Raw genomic sequence first — 17,970 nt, 5'->3', positions numbered from 1 at the left:
CGATGGGTGCGGCATGGGTCCTGTACGCACCATAATTGCACAACCACATTCCATGCACAGGTCATTGAGAATCCTTCTGGGCGATTAGACCCTGTAAAGCGACGATCGTGCCGACTGATGCGCCCGGTTGGCCGCTTGGGGTAATACCCCCGGATGGAGATCATGTATTGTCAAGTGATTGCATCCCTGCTCTAAAAAAGCAGACCCCTCTGTTAGCAGACACTAAACGCGGGCCCCTCTGTCCAATGTACACGCTAAACCGGCCCCAGTATATATGCCAGTATACGGTGCTGCATTACATGCGGTGCCCCTTTTGACGCCCTAACCAGCAGCCATAAAGGTCCCCTTCTATGTGATTAGCGAGTGGGGCCCTCTTCATACATTTCTTATCATAGAGCAGACAGCAGCAGCTTTTTGATATTCCATGCGGCCTCCTGCGAAGTAATAACGGCGCCACTTTACACAATCATTGCTTCTTCTTCTTTTTCTTCTTCTTCTTCTCCTCCTCGATGTCCTCTGCGATCGGCTCTGGTACGGATCCAGCAACCGGAGACGCGAGAGGGGATGCGGAGTCTGATTTCGGCGAAGGGGGGCCACCACTGGTAGTGGTACTCTTGGTACTGCTGCTACTTGGAGTAGTAGAAGCGGTAACAGAAGATCGCCGGAGACGGGCCAAAGCACTGAAGATGAGCTCCTTTTCACTCCAGCCAATAGCCACGACTAAGAGCCCAGCAAGGGCGGCCTGTTCGGAGAAATCGGACCAATTGTCTACTGGCCCGCGGTATTGTGCAATTGAAGCAGCCACGGCGGCGACCGAGAGTACCAATGTAGCGGGAACGCTCTTTCGCAGCCACTCCCACTCCCCGACAGTGGCAATCTCCGTATTATGGCTATAGAAGCGCTCAATCCAGCGCCCGCACCACAGGATGCGCAACGCCATGTTGACCATGTTCGCATAGACCAGCCCCCGAGGGCCCAGGTTGAGTGCACGGGGACTCATGAGCACATATGCTGCAACCATGAAGGACAGAGTCATGCCGACCATAACATAGCTCTGTCGCTTGATTTCGTGCGGCGTCGCGACGCTCTGTACAAATGCCTCGAGAGCTCCATTGTATGCGAGGAACGGAATGTAGACCGCGTATGTAGCCAGCACTCGCGGAGCGTCCGTCTCGAGCCAACTCGGCGAAACAACTAGCCGCAGAATAAATGGTGCCCAGCTAGAGCCAAATATGACAGCCGCCAGGCTCAAGTAAGCATACAGCCGTAGCAATGTGCTCAGCACCGTCACCGATAGTACCGCATCGGTCGGTTCTACAGACGAATTGGTGAACAACTTGGAGAAGAAGTTTCTCAATGCTTCTTCAATGGGCAAGAACACCAGCCTCGCAACTAGCGACCCGTAGTTGACTACTAATGCATAAACTCCTTGCTCTTCGAGCGTCAGTAGAGACCACACCAACAAGCGATCCCCCTCGGATAGCAAGTGCTTGAAGAAGTTCTGGCCCCACAGAGTAAGGGCCAGGTGCTTCGTGGACTTGTCAAAGTAGACTTTTGTTTGTTGGTTCCCTGCGGAACCAACGTTTTCCTTCCACACTCCCTGGGGAAGGCTGACTCGGTACTGTTCATGGCGGCTAGTCCTGAACGCTTCAGCAATGTACAGCCCCGATAAGATTGTCGAATAAGCCAGCTGACCCAGAGCAAAGCCAATAATGGCAGACCCCGACCGCCGCGCCATTACGACAAACATGAAAGTCAGCAGGCAGCGGGCCACAATGCTAACAGACTCAAACTTCGCCCGGTTCTTGAACTTCAACTGTAGCTGTCCCAATACGAACGAGGGCTCGGAAAGCAGCTCCACCACCGAGCTCACCGCGATGATGATAACCGCTGTACCAACGTAGGGCCTATCATTGGACAAATTCTGGTTCCAATTGTACAGTACTGCGGTTCCAGTGGCCAGTAAAATACCAATTACGAGGGGGACGAACCCCATGTTGATGACCTGCTGGGCCGTCCCTGACCTAGTGCCTTCCACGACGCCTCCCTCAAATCTATACACGTCCCCAGTCTTCCCCACCAGGGTCTGTCTTTGAGTAGCGAGTCGGACGGCTTCCCGTGAGTAGAATAGAATTGTATTCACCAGCAGATCTAGCTGGGCGTTCGCACCGAGCAGTTCGGGGTCTGTAAACCGCAGCAAAGCCTGGTTCAGAGAGAACGTAATCATCTTGGCGAAGAACTGAGCACCAATAAGGAAAGTGGCCCCCGAGGCCACCGTCCTGGCGTCTACGCCGGTCTGCAGCTTGTCTACAACGTTCCCATTCTCGTCATAGAGCTCATCGTGGGCCGCTACGCGGTCAAACGAGCTGGTTCCTTCCTCGCCTTCGCTGGTGTTGCTCGAGCTACGCCGACGCGCCTGGATGGGCGGGATAAACACCTGGGAGCTTCGCTTCCTCGAGTGTCTGCGGTATATGGGTACCTGTTGCCCTTCGAGCATTGGGGACCTCGGGGACCGCGGGGAGGGAGCTGCCCGGTTCATGCCCTCGGACAGATTTAACGACAGGGGCTTAGATCCATACGACATGCTCTGTATATATTTGTTGGACCCTGCTTTTCTCTGTACCTTGCTCCGCTTTGTGGATATCGTCGAAAGGAGTGACTGGGTATCGATACGTTACTCGAGGGGATCGATAGTCAGGGGGAGGTTGTTAGGTGGTGAGGTCCGTCCGGAGACACTCTCTCACCACAATACGAGCGAGCTTATATTGGCAAATTTAACTCTATTGATTTACAATTGGCTGGAAATATTTTATCTGTGGCTTTGTTGACGAGATATTTTAGTTAAGTGCCTAAATTTTCCAGTGGCCAATTACCTTGTCGAATTAGTTAGACCGACTTGTTGAGATAGATCGGGATTCGTGGACGTTCGACTTTTAGTACCGGTTATGGATCTAGATATGCTATAGTTTTTTAGAAGCTGCTGTGGAATGTAATGAATTGATAGAAGCAGTAACTCGACGATACTAAAATCTTAAATGGACTACGAGATATCGTCATAGCTTACCAGGTAGAGTGCCAATAGTTGCATTGACCTATATTCAGTTGACAAAAAGATATGGTCAGCTAGAATCGATTAAGGGAGAAAAGAATGGAGTACTGTACATAGTTAGCAACTTTGAGGGCGGTTGAAGTTGAATTGAGTGTGGCTACAGTTGATAGAGCCGGTTTAAGTTGAATTGCGTACGGTTGGAAGTCGAATTGAAGTTGTATGGGCTGAATTGAAAGAAGCATGTTCAGATGTACGAAATGGCAATAAATAACATAGAAAAGACATTAGAAGGAGCGTCATTAGTAAATGAGGGGCCCGGTGGTCAGGGCATAGTCATGGAGATTGGCAAAGCTCGTGCTGTACAGCTGTGTATCCAGCGGCTTCGCCGTAGCGTTTCGTTCAAGCGCTTTTTTCAGCGCCAACCGTGCGTCATGGTCATCCTTATCGTCTTCTGGTTCGACCTCCTCAACGTCAGAGTCCTCAATGGTGGAGTGGTTCCACTCAATAGACTCCTCCGAATCCGAATTGGGATTCGAGCTCCAGGTGAGGCTGGCCGTCGAAGACGAGCACATGCTGGCAGATGCAGGCTGCACTGGCGACAACTCAGGGAACAGGGACTCGAGAGAAGTTCGCCGTGCGTCGTCGTTGATGTAGTCTATCGACTGGTCGTAAATCGTATGTCGTCGCTGGAGGTACCCCGACGAGGTGTGGCCCCGCTGCATGGTCGTAGCAGGGTCGATGCGAGAGTATTTTCGGCACATGGGCTCGGCCACTTCGTCTTCCTGCTGCTCAACCACGGCCCTGCCGTGGTCGCTGACATTGAGGCTGACCCGTCGCTTGATGAAAGACCGCGACTTGACCATCTCCACTGGAGCAGTCAGGGGGCCCGTAAAAATGGTCGTATTTCGCCGGAACGACACAGGCTTGAGGCTCAGGGACGAAGCGTTTCGCCGCTCAGATATGGCCCGATGCGTCGACTGGTTCGCCAGGGACTCGATGGAGCGGTCTTCCAGCGGACGCGTCTCAGTGACCTTGGCCGCCGGGGCCAGCGTCTTGGGCGGCTTTGCCATAGCGGAAGTATCCAGCGGGTTAATGTTTTCAGTGTCTTCAGATGCGATCGCCCGCGGCCGCTCGTCAAAAGCGTAGTTATTGTTAACTGGAGAGACCGAGCAGTAGCCAGGATACAGCGGAGAGGACTGGACAATCTCAGAGAAAGCCGTTCGCTCAGCTGGCATAGGGCCAGGAGACGACATAAACTGTATGTTGCTCAGGTCCCCGCCAGACAGGTAGTAGGCCTGAGGATCGAATGCAGGCTGCAGGACATCGGCCGCTGTCGTCGTCGTCGTCATCGAGTCGAACAGCATATGGGGGTTGACGGACCGATCTGCGAGGTCGATTCCGAGCCCGTCATGGAAAAGACCGAGATCCGACGACGCAGTTGGAATGGCAGTCATTGGCACTGCATACAATGGAGTCGAGGCGGCAGCCGAATGTAGGGGGGTGGTTTGCGGATGATGCAGCATCTGGGGCTGCCGCTGTGGAGTTACTGGGTGTAGAGGAGATGACGGCAGCTGCTGCGAGGGCTGCGGCGGCTGCGATGCAATGGAAGCCGAGGCCGATACAGTTCTCCGCGGGCGAATGGGCGCCTTCTTACGTGGAGACACAGGGCTAGACTCGTTGGAGTCGAACTGGAACGAGTAGGCCGCCTGGCTGAGTCGCTCTGGCATGCTGGAGCCAACAGACACATGAGGAGTGGTTGTCATCATCTGGGTGTCAATTGGCGTTTTCTTTGGAGGCCGGCCTCGCTTTCGCTTTGGAGGAGAAAGAGTGGTGTTAGAAGCGGCAAATGGAGACGGAATCATTGCTAAACTGATAAGTTAGCCTTCTCGTACTACATTTTGTGTGTTTAACATACCTTCTGTTTAATGCAATTGGATGTGGGAGAGGATTTAGTGAGAGACTGAGATTGATGAGATTGATCGGTAAGGAACCAGCTTAGTGATCAATATTCCATATCCTTGAAGGACTTAAAACTGGCAAAGTAGTAATCAAAGGTGTTGAAGGTACCTGAAAAAAAAAATAGATAGGCCCGTTCGATTGGAAGAATGAACAGAGTTTTATATATTCGCATGTCGAATACTTAGAGCCCAAATGCAATAATAATCGGCCAGCGGTTGCTTTTTCCTGCCAGTGAGAGACATAGCGCACCCAGGGGACGATTTGAACTGGCTAATGGCTCGCAAAAGCAATCCTGGAAAGTAATTATTGCTTTTACGTGATGAACCTTTAGCCGATAGAGTAGGTGTCTTGACTGTTCCTCTCTTTCTCAATCGCTCAGTGGAAAATCTAAGATTGAACTGAGTGTGCAAACCTGGGCGTAGGTTTTCCAGCGATTGACTACGCATCTGGGTCTTCCCCCCCTCTCTAAGTCCTAATCTTAGCAATTGATTCGATTAATTCAATTGAACTGAATTGAACTACTCGACTCCTATCCCTTTTTTTTTTCTGGCGTCTTTCGCATAGGTCACCTTCCTTTTTGCTATCAATATTCCATGCACTTGCACGCCCAAGTCTAGTGCATAGAAAAAAAAAGGCTGGCGAGGCCACTGGCAGCTTCGCTTTTGCTTTTGGTCCAGATGGGTCACTATGGTCGTGCAGGAACCCAGGAGGCCTTCAAAAGCAAACCCTCCTGAACATCAAAAATAAATAAGCCCCAAAAAGCAATCCGATTCAAAAATAAATGTCGTCGAATAAAAAGTAAAAGCTCTGGACTGGTTGGTGCAGAAAGTCTGGCTTGGTGCAGCTGTATATGCGGTGGTACTAAGTGACGATGTACAGGGACTTTTATTTTTTTGGCATGTTTTCTTCTGTGCAGATCGAATAGTACCGGGGGCCAAAAAGCAACCCTTTTCCAACCCTCTGTACGTATTGTCAGAGTATGAACGAAGCGAACACCAGCTGGGTTACTGTAACGCAGCGGATTTCAGAGTGAGTCGCGTTTTTGGACAGTGGTCGTATTATCTCCCACGCCCGCCCGTTGCCGCCTTATAGCTTTGGTAAGAGACTTTAATGTTTGACCTGTCCGCGGCTAGACATTACCCATCGCTCTACCTGGGACCGGGCTCCAATTGTCCAGCTAAAGCACGCTGGAGGGTCCTGTTAGTGACCTGTGCGTAGGTACTGGCCATATTTCGTTCATCGGGGGGGCCGATGCTTTCTCGCAAACCTTTCCCACTGTTCTCACATCCTTATTTTTTTTTGCCAATTCCAGCCTTTCTCGTCCTTGGGGTCATCTGGGTACCGCACTACTGTAGGAAGAGCTATGCATTCGCGTGCATGGACGGCAAATCTAGGCAATGAACGGCCCTCTCTTTACCTTTTTAATGACCTGCGTCGTCGTCTCCTCCTCCTCCTCCTCTTCTTTTCCCACTGCCCACATACGAGCCAAGAGCACGCTTATCATCATTGAGTTAACGAGGCTGCAGGATATTGACGCTGGTTTCTGCTGTAGGTGTTGCTGCTGCTGCTGCTGCTTCCTGTCTGCTGCGGCTACTGGCTGTAAATCTCAATGGCCCGCTCCTTCCTATAATGGTTAGCTCCGTCCGTAGATACCTGTAGCTCCGCTCACCTCCACATTTTCCAACCCTCGCAACGACATGACCCTCATTGGCATAATTTCTGCATCTCTATACGTCCTGTCTCTCTCTATTTGCCTACCCTTTGGTCGTTTGGAAAACTCGGTTGACCCGGCCTGACCTTTTTTAAGGTTCGAAACCCATGGCGTTACGGGGTTCGCTCTCGTAAAACTGTCTTATAGCTCTGTTGCAAACATAAAACCCTCAGCCAAGGGCCCCCCTTTGGTGCTCTGGATGCCTCCAGTGCGGCTTTAACCTCCTCTTTTGCTGCAAAAATCATATCAGTCGTACATACGAAAGACATCGGCTGTAGAATGTGTATGCCCTTTCCCACATAATCCCATAAAAAGTACTGTCCCGCTCCTCCTTTGGAATGGATTATCGCTCGTCAGCAAGTGGGATATTAAGTGCCCTCGTGGTGCAATGCCTGGGTGAGGGACACGCTTCGAAGCAAAACGGAGGGGGGGTCTAGGTCCACAGAGGGCGGCCGCCATTGCCTGGCTGCCGTCCAACCCCTGTCTCCCCCACATCGCTACCAGCCGCAGAACTTTCTATTTCTTCATCATCGTATCCACCGTCGCCTAGCACTGAGGCCGATTCGAGGTTAGTAACTGAGTGACATTGCAGCGAATATGAATATTCTCTCAATTCAACATTATCATATGATAATATGATACTTAGCAAAAGAAACAATCCACCCGCAGGCACGCACACTCTAGACTCCATTGTAATGCACTATAACGCATGTCTGCGCATTCTCAGCAACGTGTAGCCTCTAATGCGCCGTTATATCCGTTTCTCTGCACACTTTGACCGTTCTCAATTGATAAGATAACTTACATCCGTAGATCCGCGAAATTGCGCCTTGCAACGGTTTTTAATGGATAAAGCATATGATTTGAAATGAGGCAGTGATTTCTTAGTGGTTGCGAGTGATGATATCCCGCGAAAAGGTCGCAAAGTCGGAATCCCCTACCTTCTCGTGCAGCGAAGGCTGGCAGAACACCGCCAACGTGTTTCTGCAGACGCGAGGTGTCTTGGACCCCTTGACATAATGCGGAACAGCCTTGAACTGGCCGTTGGTGACCTTCTCGAGCGCTTCGCCCGTCTGAAATGCCAAAGCGCCCTGCGGGATTGAAACCTTGACTACCCTGCCCGCCCGGTCCTTGATGTAAAGCCCTGCGTCGGGATCCGGAGAGCCCGGCAGCACTTCGTCATTCGGTTCGCGAATAAACATGGCGCTGGTCAGCCCCGTGAGACAGCTGTGATCGAGGTGCTCGCCGCACCAGTCGTCATCGCCTTCCGGCGAGGGCGCTTCTTCCCGATCCGTCGCAAAATAGTGCAACAAGCGCGCTTTGGTCGTCGTGCTCGTCTTGACAATGCGCTCGAGGTAACCCGGCTCATAGTTTTCAATTGCCGTGTGCTGGCTAACGTACCGGTCACATGCCCGAGCCACGGTCTCAGCAGTGTCAATGATGAGGTTACACAGCTCTTTGAGATCCGCCTCGAACTGAGGCATTTCTTTCTCCGACGGCCAAAGGTTCGGCGCAGTGTAGCCCTTGAGGTCGGAGTACTCTTCGGGCACCTCCGTCGGGCCTTCGAGCTTGGGGTCATTGTGGAATGCGCAATTGACGTAAAAGGACCCTTTGAGCTCATCGGGCCTGCCGCTCGCGAGCTTTTCCTTGCCGCAGCTCCACCCGACGAGCCAATACGCTTCGGGTGCCTCGAGCTTGGCAAGCGACTCAGCAGGGAGCTGGCTCAGCCGCGAGGCGCTCTGAAGCACCCTCTGGCGGAGAGCCTTATACTTCTCGGGCATGCCTTCAACGACGATGATGCCCAGGGAATCGGGTCCGAATGCGTCAGGCAGGAGGTGATCCGCAGAACCACTTTCGAGATCGCTTAGTTTTACAGTTACAGCAGACATACTGACTCTACACACACAATTTATACTACTAGCGTTTCTAACTAATAAACTGACCTATTCTTTTTTATGGCTTGTCGCATACTCTATATAGAAAGTCGTCGTAATGAGGAGTCGCTTACGAGCTGCAAAAAAAAAGGTGGAGAAGAAGACCCGCGCACGGCGTAGTCCAGTGTGGTTGGTGGTGCCGTCCATAGATGCTCCGGCGGCTTTACCGGAGGATCACTTGGTACATTGCGTCAATTGAGGCTAAGAATCAGCGAAAAGTTTGCTGCGTTGATTTATTCCAGCGATCGGGTCTCGTCTGCAAGATATTGTCAAAAGTTTCTAATCGGCCCATGCTATTTTGCGGGTGTATACTGGTCGGATGATGGAGAAGTACCTATAGTTCCGATTTAGCGGGTTAATGCACGATACCTGCGCGAAGGGTAGCAAGGGATGATGTGCTGCGCTGCGTTATACATACAGTACATGTATTGCGGTACTTACGTACGTATTACCGCAGTTTTCATGGGCAGTGTACTGTGGATTTCCCGGTTAATACCTTACCGTTTACAGCTTGGTGCATCGGCGGTACACTTTGTAGGTGTAACGGTGCAGGGTGGTGTAACGAGGGTGGAACACCAATGTTGCAAGTTTACGAAACCGCTAACGTTAATTCTCTATTTTTAATGTTTCTGACCTATTCACGGCCATGTGTCTTTCCATCAGCCGATTTCGCCGTATTCTGTCCAGTCCAATTGTCCATCGCGAATACGCCATTAGACATGACGTTAGGCTCCGATGTGTTTCTTAAACAGGTCTTGGATCGAGAGATACGGCCCACCCGTGCCAAGGGATGACGTCTGGCGAACGGCTCGCCATTACAGGAATGTACTCCATCACCGTTTATCACTTGTCGATTGCCAGAAAATAACGCACTAGACATCCATGAACCTTTCCAAGGTTGCTCTACATAAGCGCTTTTTGGATCAGGCACATCACGTCCCAAATTTAAATTCTGCGCGTATAGGTGTACTTCTTTCTCTTGGTGTTGTGTGAGTTGTGCGGCTTAAAGTTTTAAATTGTGAGTTGTGCGGCTTAATAAATTCAATTGATTGGGTAAGCGATTTGGTAATAATACCGATTACTAATGTTGTGGGTATGGGCTGATTAAGCAGAAACAGGCCACAAGGCCGCAGCTCTTGGCAGCTCTAGAAAGCTTGGCACCGTCTTGATAACCCTCCCCTGGTGTTGGAGTGGTGAGACCTTCTTTGAGCAATACAGTGGACCCATAGTTATCACGCAACAAGAGACCCATCTTATAAATAAGGTGGTTACTTCCAATTGATCTGTATACGCAATTGATACCAATGTCTGCTGTTGCTCATCTTCGACCAATTTTCTCATTGACCCTGGCTCTGCAGGAGGGAGTGCCTACCTCCAAGACTCCCGGCGGCACTCATATCCTGGTCAAGATCGATTCGGGGTATACGACGCCAATTGATTCAAAGTTGCCATTCGAGACGACCATTATCGGCGGCTATGATAACATTACCAACTCGCCAGACGGCAAGTTCGCTCATTTGGATGGCAAGCTCTACGGCAAGACCAAGAAGGGTCACTTGTTCAGCTTCGATTTCACGGGTGTCGGGAGGATTTCCGGCAAGCTCAGCCAGGTTTTTAACAATGAGCTGGACAGCATGGACTTTTCGGATGGTTATGTCTCCACGACCTATGTGGCTGATGTAGACGATGCTGCAAAGCCAGAGATTGGCTGGATTAACGAGTACAATGTGGTTGGCCGGGGCCGGTTTTTCAGAGATCAGTCCAAAAAGCTCTTCATCGAGTACATTGTCCACGTTGTTGAGTAATCTTGATCCTCTCTTTCCCTATAATTCGCAATTCACTATAATTCTCTACCTCTATATTCGCTATAATTTTGATGCCAAATCAAATGATTGAAGGAGTGTGCGGGTGGTTACGGGGCGTTTGTTACGCTTTGTAACGGGTGTTTTGTTACGGTTGGGAGAATTTGGTAACGTGCGTGTAACGAACCTGGGGGTCTGGGGGCGGGCCCCCAGCTACGGGAGCTCGAGGGCTGGCCCTCGAAATATACTGCTACTCCAATTGACCTGGGGGCAAACAATTCGGTGGTCGAATGATGGTAGAATAAAAAATAGGCATAATAAATTAAGTTAAGCAGTCTGAGGCTGGTACTTCTCTACAACCTTTTGGAACAGCTTCTCCTTGGCCTGGAGGTCTATAAGCGATGGGTGGTCACCTTGGGCCTTCTGAAGCCGCGACTCGTACTCAGAATAGTCCTTTCCTGCAATGATAGCACTCACAATGCAGTTGGCCAGAGCCTCGGCATTGGTAGGTTCCAGCGAAAGAGCCTCGTTAATGTACTCTTCCCCTTCGTCGTTGTGGTTCTGGGCAAACTTAGCAACCGACTGGCCCACCAAAGACTTGACAGTAGGACTATTGCCGGCATTGAGCTCCTCAAAGATGTAGTAGGCCAATTGTGCCTTCTCGCCTCCCTGGCGCAGGTCCACCCACGATTCGGCCAGATTGAACACAATGTTGTCCTGTGCCCACTTCTTGGCCGCATCCACCTCCTTCTGGGCCTTATCGAGCTGGTCCTGCTTGAGGTAGATCTGCACTAGCAGCGAAATGCACTCCAGGCTGCCCTGGTGCTTAGACAGTAGCGCCAGAGCCTCCTCATCCTTGCTCTCGAGGACATAGAGCACTCCTCCAAGGTACTGGACAGTGGCGTCCTCGCTGCCGTGCTTCTCAATGAGCTTCTTGGCCGCGGAAAGGGCCACTTCCTTCGCCCCAGTGTGGTATTCGGCGAAAGCCCGCGTCATCTGGAGCGCCGGCACCGTGGATTGTCCAAACTCGCTGATGACGTCCTTTGCTTTGCCCAGCTGGATCTTAGCGCGGCTGACAAGCACCTGGGCCTTGACCCTGGCGTCCTCTGAAAAGTTGGAAATGTCAATTGAAATGACCCGGTTGAAGTCACCGGCGTAGTACGCCTGCTGGACGCTAAACAGCTCTACCCATTGTTAGTTCCCTCCATACTGTGCTAACTCGTGGCTACTTACCGCCAGAATCTGAGAACGGATCCATTGTTATTTGTCGTCTACGCAGTATTGGAGGCTACGTGTTGAGTCGTGATCGGGAGGGCATATAGTTATGTCGGGACGTAACTTAATTTCACTTCACCTACCACTAAAACGCGTAGTACTACCAGACTCTCCGCGAAGCGGAGCTACGGGGGGTTTGGGGGGCTAGCCCCCCAAAGGACTAAGAGCTCTTAGCGAAGAGATGCTTTCCTTGAGCTGTGGTTACCAGAACTGTCTACCAAATGATAGGACGCTTTCCGTGAGCACTTGTAACCAGAGCTGTAACTAAATAGTCAGGCGCGGTATTGGGAGTTTGTTACACCTGCTAGTTACAGTTGCCAATTGGGGGGACCAGTCCCCCCAAACCCCCCTGTGGCTCCGCTGCGCGGAGTTCTGGCTGCTATGACGAAAATATTGTTGTGAGCTACAGAGGAACCCAACTGATGGGTCCATTGAGTGTACTTTTTTTGCCTTAGAGGTAGGTACAGTTGACTCTGCGATTGTGCAGTAGATAACGATCGTGGAGAGATTGGACCCCACCCTCGAGGACGGTGAGTAACTCCCGATACCATGGAGGTAAGCCCATGTTATCGCACATCAATTCGATCTCCGACGACTTGTACCTTGCAAAGCAATGGTAACCGTCTATCAAACCTAAATGAAGCCGTAGCTTAAAATTTACCACCGCCCTGGTGTTCCTGACCATCAGCCAGGGTAATGGGAAAAAGGAATGTAAACATTGTATGTACAATGTAGGTTTACCAGAACCCCCAGCTATCGGGAATTGCAATCTCGCGTCCAACTGTAGTGAATCCGAGCACGCGTGCTGTCTCTGAGTGAAGTGAACCCATTAGCAGGGAGACAATCCCCTATAAGCGTTCAGGGGTACGAAGATGACGTGCATATCCAGCCTAGCGATCTTTTACAGGCATACGTCATTGATCAACCATAGCATATTATCCTAGTAATTTAATACCGGGAATTGCAAGTTGCTGTTTGGTACCTGGTAAAAAAATATTTGTGTCTATCGAAAATACATTCTAGCCCGTGATTAATAGGACGTTTTTTTTGGCCCTGGCTTGTATTAATCTGTACCTTGCAGTCGCAGTTGGTGGTCGTCCCTTTCCCCCCATGTTGGACGGTAAACCATGGTACAGTGCACGAGGGTAAACCATGGTACAATGCATACGAGGAGGATGGGGAAAAGTATCCCGCGTAGAGGGATTCGCGTCCCTGCTTTATGCTGGCTGTTGATTTGTTGCTACTGTACTCTATCTCGAGGGTACACACCTGTACCTCGTACAGATGATTCGCGAACCATGTGTATTGAGTACATGAATGACGATGATGGTATGATGGTTCACTTAATGTAATGGCTTTGAACGTAATGTAATGTAATGGCCTTGAACACCTCAATTGACCTGCAAGGCGCTGTCCGAGGCATGCTGAGCACGTCAGCGCATACAGCAGAGTACTGTCCATCAATCAGAGCTGCACTACAGTGTGCTTCCTCACTCTACGCTCCGACTCCCGCAATACTGCTCATCACACACATGTCTCTACCACAATTATACGCTATAAACTCTCGTCTAAGGGGGGTATAAAAGTGTCCCGATATCAGCTTGCATTGAAACCGTTGCGCCAGATCGGGAATACGCCCTGCCATTCTCAGCTTTTTGCATCGATTACCTGGTGTACTATGGAAACCCCACGGACCCATATATCGTTGCAGCGTAATCTGTATACAGTACTCCACACTCTGACGCACGAGCCCTGCCATGCGTTCAAAATGTGGTGCAACTGATAACCCGAATGATCTCCCTCCGTCGCCACTTGTGGACCTAACCTCTGGCTGTCGTCAGCAATCTACTACGTGGGTGAGATTGAGGTACGCCAGGTCCAAGAACTGTACTCCGATGCGTCCCTAATGCTGCTGCTTGCATATATGCAGGACAAGTGGGCTAGCCTTCTTTCCTATTCTCGATAGATGATAGGGGTCTCATTAGGTGGACCGAAAGGGGCAGCTAAATTGGATATGTTTCTCAACATTTAATATATCCGAACTTTTTGTGTGACCGGCAGTTCGAAAGCTGCGTATATTCGACTGGGGTTCGGCGAAGAATGCTAGAACTCGACTCAGGCGTCTTCTCGTCTCAGAGCTTCTTTTTTTTTTCGGCATCGAAAATGTCACGGATCTTCGTGAAGCTTCATCGTGACATTTCATGTCGCCCAAATTCCATGGGGAACTGTGGACTCTATGGGGTACTGTACTACCGAACCATAACCCCCTACATACACCGCAGTACATTACTGGTACGTAGGTCCCACTCTCGTTTATTTTCTGCATCTGCGGAGACGTTGGCGGACGCATGCGATGCAACAGCAACAGCAATCTGCTTGCCAGTTCGAGAGCTATAATGAACAAGTTGGGCAAAGATGCTGCGGTTTTGAGGATGGCAGATCACGTTGTACGTTTGCATAACGATGCTGAACGCAGGTCTAGCAGAAGGCATGTACAAACTGGAACTTACAGCCAGCGGTTACTGGCCTTTGCGTCTGCCGACCGTTTGCTGTAGCATCTCATGTACGATACGAAATAATCACTTATCCACTTCACTCATGTACTTGGGTTGCGAAGCTTCGGACTTTCCGCAATTAAATGCATCTAATTGGTTGCAATTGTTGACCCATTTGCTGAGGCGGCTTATTGCCGGATGTTCATCCGCAGACTACCAACCTATAAGTTACATTATGGTCTAAAAAACTACCAACCTATAAGTTACATTATGGTCTAAAAATAATTGAAGGGGTATACAATTGAAGGTGTAACGGGTAATCCGTACAATTGAAGGGGGTGTGGTACATACAACTGAAGGAGTAGTGCATACAATTAAAGGAGTACTCCAATACAGTCAATTGATGGAAGTGCAAACTCTTATCACCGTTTAACGGTTAGCATATATTTAGGTCCTTCAATTGACAGGCGTTAAATTTGTAGATATCTATCTACCTAGCTAAGGTGCTCACTCTGATTACTAAGCTCTCAAAAACCCATAACTAACTTTTTGAGCCCCATGGGTAGATGGGCGGCTTTACGGCATCGCCAAGGACAGCGCATAATTCGTATCCACCTGATTTCAAAATACATATAAACCCCACAGCTTATCAAAAGCGGAAGGCGAGGGGAATCTCTATCGTACTTCTTATCAAAAAGCGGAAGGCGAGGGGAATCTCTATCGTACTGCTTATCAAAAACAGAAGGCGAGGGGAATGTACCAGAAGAATTTAGGGCTAGGACTGGGGAAAAGATGACCCTAAACGGCTCGTTTCTCCCCCAATGGATCGACCTTCCCCAAAAGGTTTAAGCAGTACGTACACTCTCCACCAGTGAAACGATGGCTCCACCAGTGAGACGATGACCTCCACCAGTGAAACGATGCCTCCACCACTGAAATGCTACGGTGTCTCTCAGTTAATACGCTGAGTGATACCGCCGTGTGTCCTACCTGCTTAACTTGCCCTATCTAGGCTGGCTGTAGCGAGTTTGCGGAGAGAAACAGCGGAGGAGGCCCGGAACTCCAACGCCTAACCTCCCCTAATGTGGAAATCCTATCCGAAAAGTCTCCAGCCCGGAAGGACTTGCCATAGCCTACCAAGGCGTTCCCCGGCGTAAGGATACACCTACCGCGTAATCTCGAGATACCTATCTCCGGGGAAGACATTATCAAAGCCGCCATATCATACTGCAGGGCATTCCCCCGCAGTGTCAAATAGGCGACAAGTAGCTGGCATGTAGAAAATATAAAAACCCCAGGTTGGCCACCTTTCAAAGGACTTCATCTTCATCGAGATAGACATCAAAGAGAGATAGATCTAAATGACACACCCACACCCATTCGATCAGCTAACCACCCAGGAGCTGGCTATTGCCATGCGAGTGCTCAAGCAGCACCACCCAGGCAAGACTGTCCACATCAAGTCCGTGGGCAGCGAGGAGCCTCCAAAGAAGCTCATGGTCCCATACCTTGCTGCTGAGAAGGCTGGCCGACCCATTCCTCCACCCCCAAGAATCGCCCACTGCATCTACTACGTTATGGAGGAGAAGCAGGGCAATGAGCTTTGGATCAACATCAACGAGCAGAAGGTGGTCCGATACCAGTCCATTGCCAAGGGCCAGCACCCACCAATTGATTTCTACGAGGCGGGCCGAATTTGCGAGATCTTCTTCAAGTCCGAGGAGTTCAAGGCCGCCCTCCAGCGATGCAACCTGGACCACATCACTTCTTCCTGCGTCGAAGTCGACGGTTGGATGTACGGCTGTGATGATCCAGTCGAGGTTCCGCGACTCATGATGATGCTGGTCTACTGCCGAGATCCAAAGGCCAACAACAAGGACTCCAACCTCTACGCCTTCCCACTGCCATTCGTCCCAGTCTACGACGTCCTCGAGGATAAGCTGGTGCGAATTGACTGGTGCGCGACCGGCGGTGACGATGATGATATCCACGGGTTCAACTACAACACCCGGCCAGACGGCAAGAACGCTATTTCCCACTGCGTGGGCAATGAGTACGTTCCAGAGCTCCAGGAGCAGCTGCGAACCGACTTGAAGCCATACAACGTCGTCCAGCCAGAGGGCCCATCCTTTGATCTCGATGGAAACCTCGTTAAGTGGCAGAAGTGGCGATTCCGAGTCGGGTTCACTCCACGAGAGGGCCTGGTTCTTCACGATGTTGACTACGATGGCCGAAACGTCTTCTACCGACTCTCTGTCTCCGAGATGGCTGTCCCATACGGCGATCCACGACCACCACTTCACCGAAAGATGGCGTTCGACTTTGGCGACTGTGGCGCTGGCCGATCTGCCAACGAGCTGAACCTGGGCTGTGACTGCCTTGGTACCATCAAGTACTTCGACGGTAACATCGTCGAGGCCAACGGTAACGTTCTCCAGAAGAAGAGCGTCATTTGCATGCACGAGCAGGACGACGGTATCCTTTGGAAGCACACCAACTACCGAACTAACCGAGCCTGTGTGACTCGACGACGAATCTTGGTCGTTCAGTCCATTCTCACCGTTGGTAACTACGAGTACATCTTCGCCTGGCACCTTGACCAGGCCGCTGGTATCTCCCTTGAGGTTCGAGCCACCGGTATCGTCTCTACCCAGCCAATTGACGAGGGCAAGCGATCCCAGTGGGGCAACATCGTCTCCCCCGGTGCCCTTGCTGCCACTCACCAGCACATCTTCAGCATGCGAATTGACCCAGCCATTGATGGCCACAACAACACTGCCATCATCTCTGACACCAAGCCGGTGCCATGGGACGAGAAGAACCCATACGGTACTGCGTTCAGAGCCTTTGCTACTCCGGTTGAGACTTCCATGGCTTTCGACCACGACGTCTATGCCAGCCGATCTGTCAAGATGGTCAACGAGAACAAGAAGAACCCAGTCTCTGGCAACCCAGTTGGTTACAAGCTTATTGGTGCTCCAACTGCGCTGCTGATGGCTCAGCCAGGCTCCATCGCTCGATCCCGAGCCGCCTTTGCTACCCAGCACTACTGGGTCACCAAGTACCAGGACCAGGAGCTCTATGCCGGCGGTGTCTGGACCAACCAGTCCGCTAAGGAGATTGGCGGTGTCAAGGAGGCTGTTGACCGAAAGGACAAGGTCCGAAATGAGGACATTGTTTTGTGGCACTCATTCGGTCTTACTCACAATGTCCGAGTTGAGGACTTCCCAGTGATGCCAACTGAGATGCTCAAGGTGCAGTTGATTCCATCCGACTTCTTCACCAAGAACCCAGCCATTGACGTGCCACCAAGCACCCAGGCCTTCAACCGATCGGTTGACGTCATGGCTAAGCGATCTTGCCACTTGTAAGGTGGAAAATTTCTTGAATTGCATGTGCATATATACAAATATATAATGGGTTAATGATGGTATGATAATACAATTGTGGATATATCTAGTCTGATTTGTCACTTGTAGTTCAACTCTATCCAGTAGAATTTTATGAACTGGTATCTAAGAAAGTCTTTTGATCTATTGAAAGCTCCAATTTTGATGTCCCTATAGCGACTAAAATTATTGTGCAGAGTTAAGTACAGTAAAACCGCTAGTCTTGATTAAGTCCGTTGGCTAGAGCAAAGAATGACTAACTAATCTAAGTGCATTAATTTCTATCATCGTAATTCAGTATCGTTTATAACGAATTTCCAAATGAAGGCAGAGAGAATTGATTGCTTGAGTGGTTG

At 50.5% G+C, this 17,970-nt stretch overlaps 6 protein-coding genes and 1 non-coding gene across 7 annotated transcripts; 2 read left to right on the top strand and 5 right to left on the bottom strand.

The window, feature by feature from the left end:
* Positions 1-466: 466 nt before the first annotated feature.
* Positions 467-2,497, bottom strand: RFT1 (glycolipid translocation protein; the record flags this gene model as incomplete). Its single annotated transcript, XM_076681855.1, has 1 exon — positions 467-2,497. One exon carries the CDS (start codon positions 2,495-2,497, stop codon positions 467-469), a length of 2,031 nt encoding a protein of 676 aa, XP_076543812.1.
* Positions 2,498-3,348: 851 nt separating this feature from the next.
* Positions 3,349-5,125, bottom strand: SUM1 (Sum1p; the record flags this gene model as incomplete). Its single annotated transcript, XM_076681854.1, has 2 exons — positions 4,965-5,125; positions 3,349-4,918 (listed from the first exon to the last, which is right to left on the bottom strand). The coding sequence occupies exon 2, from the start codon at positions 4,909-4,911 to the stop codon at positions 3,349-3,351; it is 1,563 nt and encodes a 520-aa protein (XP_076543811.1). The 5' UTR covers positions 4,912-4,918; positions 4,965-5,125.
* Positions 5,126-5,567: 442 nt separating this feature from the next.
* On the bottom strand, positions 5,568-6,974 carry TRVA0_001S04324. Its single transcript, XR_013062047.1, has 2 exons — positions 6,678-6,974; positions 5,568-6,628 (listed from the first exon to the last, which is right to left on the bottom strand). It is a non-coding gene; the product is annotated as an uncharacterized misc_RNA (transcript).
* A 249-nt stretch (positions 6,975-7,223) lies between these two features.
* On the bottom strand, positions 7,224-9,280 carry TRVA0_001S04302 (uncharacterized protein). Its single transcript, XM_076681853.1, has 3 exons — positions 9,072-9,280; positions 7,525-8,987; positions 7,224-7,271 (listed from the first exon to the last, which is right to left on the bottom strand). The coding sequence occupies exon 2, from the start codon at positions 8,606-8,608 to the stop codon at positions 7,604-7,606; it is 1,005 nt and encodes a 334-aa protein (XP_076543810.1). The 5' UTR covers positions 8,609-8,987; positions 9,072-9,280; the 3' UTR covers positions 7,224-7,271; positions 7,525-7,603.
* Positions 9,281-9,957: 677 nt separating this feature from the next.
* On the top strand, positions 9,958-10,458 carry TRVA0_001S04280 (uncharacterized protein; the record flags this gene model as incomplete). Its single annotated transcript, XM_076681852.1, has 1 exon — positions 9,958-10,458. One exon carries the CDS (start codon positions 9,958-9,960, stop codon positions 10,456-10,458), a length of 501 nt encoding a protein of 166 aa, XP_076543809.1.
* Positions 10,459-10,782: 324 nt separating this feature from the next.
* On the bottom strand, positions 10,783-11,713 carry SEC28 (coatomer subunit epsilon; the record flags this gene model as incomplete). Its single annotated transcript, XM_076681851.1, has 2 exons — positions 10,783-11,639; positions 11,689-11,713. 2 exons carry the CDS (start codon positions 11,711-11,713, stop codon positions 10,783-10,785), a joined length of 882 nt encoding a protein of 293 aa, XP_076543808.1.
* Positions 11,714-15,586: 3,873 nt separating this feature from the next.
* Positions 15,587-17,596, top strand: TRVA0_001S04236 (uncharacterized protein; the record flags this gene model as incomplete). The annotated part of the gene is made up of 1 exon (XM_076681850.1): positions 15,587-17,596. One exon carries the CDS (start codon positions 15,587-15,589, stop codon positions 17,594-17,596), a length of 2,010 nt encoding a protein of 669 aa, XP_076543807.1.
* Between the last annotated feature and the right edge of the window lie 374 nt (positions 17,597-17,970).

The sequence above is a fragment of the Trichomonascus vanleenenianus genome (genome assembly GCF_965637985.1).
Source record: "Trichomonascus vanleenenianus strain CLIB 3782 genome assembly, contig: TRVA0_001S, whole genome shotgun sequence".
Lineage (NCBI taxonomy): Eukaryota > Fungi > Ascomycota > Dipodascomycetes > Dipodascales > Trichomonascaceae > Blastobotrys > Blastobotrys vanleenenianus.
The sequence above is the reverse complement of the archived record's forward strand: the minus strand, read 5'-3'. Positions and strand labels throughout refer to the sequence as shown.